Raw genomic sequence first — 7198 nt, forward strand, 5'->3', positions numbered from 1 at the left:
CGACATTTAAAAATATATAATAAGAGTCCCCCTGCAAAGAAAAACTAAACTTTGGGAATATCGACACTGGCCAAGTGTGAGGTGTGTGCAAAATGTCAACCTTGTCATCCTGAACCAATGATGGCAATGGCGCTGCCAAAACGGCCATGGCAAAATTTAGGGGAAGATATGTTCTATTGGAAAAATGACACATCTGCTAGTGGTAGATTACTATTCAAGATACATTGAAATTGCAAAGACACCCATAACCACATCAGATGGTGTTTATCAGTACATTTTTGGTTACAGATAACGCTGTTCTCCGCGAGCTCCTTTTCTGCTTTTGCAGAATATGACTTCACACGTGACCAGTAGCCCCTACCATGCACAGAGCAACGGTGAGGCAGAGAGAGCTGTGAAAACAGTCAAGGGACTGCTGAAAAACAACAAGGATCCATACAGGACTCTGTTAGCTTACAGAGTTACACCACTGCATCATGGGCTGTCACTTGCCGAGCACCTGATGGGCAGGAGGCTGCACTCCCCATTGCCTGTCTCGCCGGCTCAGCTTAAATCTCAATGACCTAACAGGAAGGCCTTGGCTGAGAGGGACAAACGGCTGAAGCAAACACAAACTGGAGACTTTAATCAGAGACACCGTGCTACGGAGAGACCAAAGTTTACAAAAGGCCAATGTGTGTGGACTACAAACTCAAAGACACCAGCAATAGTGCTGAGGAAAGCGGATGCCCCACGCTCCTATGTGGTGGACACAGGCTCAGAGGAGGTACGGAGGAACAAAACACACCTCAGAGCTCTTCCAGATCTACCAGCCGCACAGGCTGAGGAGGCCACAGACAACGCACAAAAAGAGGGGGAAGGAGAGAATGCTCACAGAGCCACAAGCTCRCCCAAAAAGCATTCTCACAGAGCCACAAGCTCGMCCAAAAAGGGATGTGAAGCCACCAGAGTGGCTGAAAGACTATGTCACATGAATAGGATACATATTGTTGGGGACCATACCCAGCAAAAAGAGACTGTGTAATTGAATGCTTTCATACTGATTCGGAATGTGAAGTAGCATGTTAAGAGAATAATACTGGTTCCAAATTATATTTCAGTTGTTCTTCAGTGGTTATGAATGTTGAATTCTTCTTCATTGGAGAGGGGAAGATGTAGTAGGAAGGCCCTTATGGGTATGCACAATGCCCATTCTTATCATGTAGGATTGCGGTTTGTTGAGGAGGGGCGGATCAAGTTGCCAAACCTGAGGAATCCATTTGAAGTATCCAAGCTGGTGGAAAGAGTGATGGGTAAAGTAAATGCAGTAAGGATTACAATAAGTGGACTTTGTTTGATTTTTGTGTACTTCTGATAAGCAGAAAGAGATTGAGTTGCGTTGCGTTGTACTCGAGTCGAGAATGTTGCCGTGTCGTGCGTAGCTCTTCGGAACAGGGCCCCCTCAAGGGGGTAATATCTGGCGTTTCGTGGGAAGTCGAGTTGGAAGATTGATGCACTTCAGATGAAATGAGTAGTTAATAGAGAGAAATTCAAAAGTCTATCTGTTGTTTTGTTTTTTGAGGTGGAGTCTCTCCATACCTGTGGTGAAGTTGGGGTATATGAATTACTGTGTAAAAGCATTTGTCCCAAGATTGTGATCGCTGTAGTGCTTTTGTTGGTGGATAGGCATATTCTACAGGTTAAAAAGGTAGACTTTGTACTCTTTATGGCTATGGTGATCAACGACACTGCATAAGTGGAGAAGAAGTCTACAAAAATGGACAACATTGTGAATGCAGCGGAGCGGTTTCTGAGATTGGAGGACTTCTCTGCGAATGAGTCACATGAAAGGCTATCACAAGCCGTACTACTCTCTCAGGTCCCAGAGCCTGAGTCGGGAGATATGGAACTTTGAAGGACGGAAGAAGTGGGAGTCTGTTTTGCTTTGTTTTGTTTCCTCAACTATTTTAGTTGTGAGGAGTAACTTTGTTTTTCCCCATCAAGTATGGTTTTCTTTTTTACTTTGAATCCAGTAGTGGGCAGCAATACAACTTTTTGAATGTCGTCCGCATCAAAACCCTAGCCTCGTACGAACCATCCTGATGTCGCAAGCTTACATTCTGTTTCACTAGATCAGGATTGTTCGTACGAGGTACCTAAAACCACTGAGGTAAAAGGGCACGTGAMACGGCATCCAAGATGACCCCCATTTTTTAAAAGGAAATCTACTCACATTCGCATATGCCGATCATGGACCGTCTATATTTGGGTTGCATCCTGTTTATATGGACCAGCATCTGCATACAGTTTATACGGACCAACATCACATGCACACTAGCACTCAGTGCACACAGGGAGCAGCGTGAGCAGTGACGGGTCCAACTGCTGTACGGAAGCAAAACTGTAGGAGCTGTCGAAACAGTGCTTCTAGACCGGAACCCTGGCCACCTGACTAAAACCCCACCGAAGAAGGTACACGTTTCAATTGTGGGCTTTTATTTTGAAGGATTTATCATTACCATACGAAAGTGACGTGATTGTTTGTACTTCTGGCGGAATATTAATCATCGTCCCATTGTTGTTTGTTGAGGCAGCTGGCTAGCTAACTTAGGGTATGTATTTACACCACAAATATTAGCTAAAATATATAGCGAGTTATTGGAAATAAGAACATGGCAATGATTTATTTTTGTTGAAATGTGTGTATTATGCTGAGCATTCATAAAGCATTAGCTTGTTAACCAGCTAACGTTATGTAGATGGGGGCTAACAAAGACAGCGAACAACCACATTTTTTCAGGCACCACCTAAAACGATTTCAGTAACCTTAGTTGCTTTTACGAACTCATGGAAGCCAGACATCTAACTAGCTATATTCTATTACATCTAGATAGCTATCTAAGGTTAGTTATTTTTGCTATGGCTAGCTGTGGCTAACAAGCAGCTGCTGCGCTGACGTTAGGTAACGTTAACAGAGAGCATCTCGATTTTCTTTGCTGTAACGTAGTTGTTTTGTCCCATGTGATACGAGTCAGATTTTCGGTCTTCATTTAGTTTTTTGCAACACTAACACGTTAGTTAGTTATCTATAACGGTTCGCTAGCACACTGCAAGGCTAACGTTAGTTACCTACGACACAACAATGGGATGGATCCATGATGGCTAGCTAGTAACTATATGCTGAGCGTTTGGTGTTGAGGGGGCTGGATTCGAAGCTAGCGAACTGCCGTTGTAGCTAGTTAGCGACAGTACACCAACCCTCTGTATAACTGCACCTTTAATTAGTTGCGAACAGTAGAAAAATATGTATTGCATTTAGTTTGCATTATTAGTGATTACAAATGTTTATTTTCAATTAAGGTCGAGACATGGTCGGGACACTAATTTAATATGGCCAAAGCTCAGGGTGACAAATTTGGTTTTATGTTTTTGAAACTGTATCTATTCCCTCTCCTACTAGGCCTACACAAGTCACCATGGGGAAAGATCCTAGGAAACCGAGAGGCAAGATGTCGTCATATGCTTACTTCGTGCAGACCTGCAGGGCAGAGCACAAGAAGAAACACCCCGAAGCCAGTGTCAACTTCGCCGAGTTCTCCAAGAAATGCTCAGAGCGATGGAAGGTAGCATTACACAACAGTGAACGATTGTGAAGTGACATGTTTCTGGTACATACATAGAATGATTATGGCTATATTTCCACCATAGTATGTTTTGTTACACTTGAGTGACCTTGTGGACAGTCTAGCGGTGGCCATGTAGATGTGTAATCTGAGTTTATACCTCTATATCCAGCCCATGTCTCCTAAAGAAAAAGGCAAGTTTGAAGACATGGCGAAGCAAGACAAGGTCCGCTACGAGAAAGAAATGAAGAACTACATCCCACCCAATGGCCAGAAAAAGAAGAGGTTCAAGGATCCTAATGCCCCCAAGAGACCACCGTATGTACCATAGTTTACTGGGTTTGCATGGCAGCTAGACTGGATAGCAATTATAGAGGTGAATTAAACTTCCCTTTCAATTTACATATGTTTTTTTTGTTTCTCAGGTCTGCGTTCTTCATCTTCTGTGCTGACTTCCGGGCCAAGATAAAGAGCGAGCACCCAGGCCTGTCCATTGGAGACACTGCTAAGAAGCTGGGAGTGATGTGGAACAGCTCTGCAGCTGAGGAGAAGAAGCCGTACGAGAAGAAGGCAGCCACGCTGAAGGAGAAATACGACAAGGTGAGTAGGGCTTTGTTAAAACCCAAAGAGATGGGGTTTTCCCAATGACTGGTATTCCTGCTTTTCTGAGATTATCCTCTATTCAATCGTCATTGAAGTTGATTTACAAACTTCTGATTTCCTGATCACGATGCCGTGACATTTTATTTGAATAAGATGGGTGCAGACAATTCCACAGATCTTAAATAAATAGGATGGAAAAAAGGGAATCTAATGCTTATCTAAACACATGTGACCATTCTCATGTGTCACAATGGAAAGTTTTAAGCATTTTCTTGGACATTTGCTCTTTTGGATGGCAATATGAGAATTCCGTGTGGAAAAATTGCTTTTTCATTTTCCCGCTGTAAAACGGTATGTCTGCAGATGTATTGGATCCCAGAAAAGCATATTGGTCAGGCTCTAAATAATTATGTTGTGTTACACAGGATATCGCCTCATACCGCACCAATGGTAGAGTAGATACGGCCTCCTCCGCAGCTGCTGACGACGACGACGAAGAGGAGGATGATGAGGAAGAGGATGATGACGATGAGGATGATGACGAGTAGCCTCTCTGCTGTTGTAGCCTACATACTTGTTTAATGCTATGTAACTCTATTGTACACACCTTACATCTATGAACAGACCCAGACGCAACGAGAACACATTAGGATGTGTGTCTATTTAATGTTTTTAAGATGGATGGTGTTATGCTCCATAACTGGTTAAAGTTAACACTACATGTCTTGAATTTGATGTTTTGATATTTTTGTTGTAGTAGCCCTTTTTTCCTGCCCTTGCCTGTAACTGCTTTGGAGGATTATGAATCAATATGGAAGTAAAAGGTGTGCAACTCTCAAATCAGATTTCTGGGTTGGTAGCTAGTGTATTTGTTTTTTTCCTGTATTTGTTTGAAATATTTTTTCATATGTTTGTCACAAGGTCTTTTTATTCTTTGAATACCACTCTAATTGCAGCTGACATTCAGGAATGTCTAAAATAAAGGTCTTTTTTAATAAATTGTTTTTTTTTTTGAAGATTTACCATGAACTAAGGCATTTGGTTGATTTCGATAAATATTTACATAGTGCCTTCAGAAAGTATTCATACCCCTTGACTTATTCCATGTTTTGTTGTCAAAGCCTGAATTCAAAATTGATTAAATATTTTTTTCACCCATTTACACACAATACCCCATAATGACAAGGTGAAAACATGTTTTTAGATATTTTAGCAAATTAATTAAATGAAATTTCWAATTTACTTAAGTATTCTCACCACCAAGTCAATACATGTTCACCAGAGTCAGTAACTACAGCTGTAAGTCAGCTTTGCACACCTGGATAGTACAATATTTGCGAATTCTTAAAAACATTATTCAAGCTCTGTGAAGTTGGTTAGTTGTTAACCACTGCTAGGCAGACATTTTCAAATCTGGCTATAGATTTTCAAGCTGATTAAAGTCTGACGTTCAATCTCGTATTTGTAAGAAACTCCAGTGTATATTTGGCCTTGTTTTAGGTTATTGTCCTGCTGAAAGGTGCATTTGTCTCCCAGTGTCTGGTGGAAAGCAGACAACCAGGTTTTCCTCTAGGATTTTGACTCTGCTTAGCTCTATTCCATTTATTTTTATCCTAAAACACTCCCTAGTCCTTGCCAATGACAAGCATACCCACAACATAATGCAGCCACCACAATGCTTGAAAATATGAAGTGGTACTCAGTGATGTGTTTTGTTGGATTTGCCCCAAACAACGCTTTGTATTCAGGACATTAGACATTAAGTTTTAAGTGCATTATTGCTAGCAGTTTTGGAATAGTTGTATTATGTACAGGCTTCCTTCTTTTCACTATGTCATTTAGGTTAGTAWTGTGGATTAACTATAATGTTGTTCTGTCCTCAGTTTTCTCCTATCACAGCCATTAAACTCTAACTGTTTTAAAGTCACCATTGGCCTCATGGTGAAATTCTTGAGCGGTTTCCTTTCTCTCCGGCAACTGAGTTAGGAAGGTCGCCTGTATATTTGTTGTGATTCGGTGTATTGATACACCATCCAAAGTGTAATTAATAACTTCACCATGATCAAAGGGATATTCAATGTCTGTTTTTATTCCACATCTACCAACAAAACAGTTACAGAGTTTAATGGCTGTGATAGGAGGAAACTGGATGGATCAACAACATTGCAGTTACTCAACAATACTAACCAAAATGACAACGTGAAAAGGAGGAAGCCTGTACACAAGGAAGCCTTTGTGAGGCATTGGAAAACCTCCCTGGTCTTTGTGGTTGAATCTGTGTTTGAAATTCACTGCTCAACTGAGGGACTTTACAGATAATAGTATGTGGGATACAGAGATGAGGTAGTCATTCAAAAATCATGTTAAACACTATTATTGCACACAGAGTGAGTCCATGCAACTTATTATGTGACTTGATAAGCACATTTCTACTCCTGAACTTATTTAGGCTTGCCAAAAAAAATGTGCTTGAATACTTGTTGACTCAAAGACATTTCAGCTTTTCATTTTGTATTCATTTGTAAACATTTCGAAAATCATAATTCCACTTTGACATTGTGGGGTATTGTGTGTAGGCCAATGACACATCTCAATTGAATCAGTTTTAATTTTAAGATAAACATAACAAGATGTGGAAAAAGTGAAGGGGTGTGAATCCTCTGAAAGCAGTGTAGATTTCACATGACCGTTTAAATCAAGGTTATCATCTGAGATTATTGAATCTAACTATAAGAACGCTCCAATAAATGGATAGTATTAACCATAAAATGTTCTATTTGTGTGATCGAGTTGCACAATAGTGGCAGTAGAATACAAGTGTATATAAGTACTATGTAAATCCAGCAAGTGGTGCCATGGAAAGGAAGGTTTGCTGCCCAAAGAAGATATGGAGAAGGACAAATGAGAAGGAGATGAAAACCACAGCGTTTGCTGGAGATGCACTGTTGAGGCCTTGCATTGCTCCAATATGAGTTGAAAGGAATAAGAAATAA

The 7198-nt window shown here is 40.8% G+C and overlaps 1 protein-coding gene across 1 annotated transcript; it reads left to right on the forward strand.

Annotated features, from left to right (window-relative positions):
• Nucleotides 1–2399: 2399 nt before the first annotated feature.
• LOC111949578 (high mobility group protein B1) lies at nucleotides 2400–5204 on the forward strand. The gene is made up of 5 exons (XM_023966861.2): nucleotides 2400–2591; nucleotides 3440–3602; nucleotides 3775–3920; nucleotides 4028–4202; nucleotides 4631–5204. The coding sequence occupies exons 2-5, from the start codon at nucleotides 3456–3458 to the stop codon at nucleotides 4751–4753; spliced, it is 591 nt and encodes a 196-aa protein (XP_023822629.1). The 5' UTR covers nucleotides 2400–2591; nucleotides 3440–3455; the 3' UTR covers nucleotides 4754–5204.
• The last annotated feature ends 1994 nt before the right edge of the window (nucleotides 5205–7198 follow it).

The sequence above is a fragment of the Salvelinus sp. IW2-2015 genome, linkage group LG22 (genome assembly GCF_002910315.2).
Source record: "Salvelinus sp. IW2-2015 linkage group LG22, ASM291031v2, whole genome shotgun sequence".
NCBI lineage: Eukaryota > Metazoa > Chordata > Actinopteri > Salmoniformes > Salmonidae > Salvelinus > Salvelinus sp. IW2-2015.

Bases quoted from the DNA above. Each gene is read 5' to 3' on its own strand.
- LOC111949578 (XM_023966861.2), top strand. From the start codon at position 3,456: ATGGGGAAAGATCCTAGGAAACCGAGAGGCAAGATGTCGTCATATGCT. The intron at 3,921-4,027 runs GTATGTACCATA...TTTGTTTCTCAG, and splicing joins AATGCCCCCAAGAGACCACC to GTCTGCGTTCTTCATCTTCT. The intron at 4,203-4,630 runs GTGAGTAGGGCT...TGTGTTACACAG, and splicing joins TGAAGGAGAAATACGACAAG to GATATCGCCTCATACCGCAC.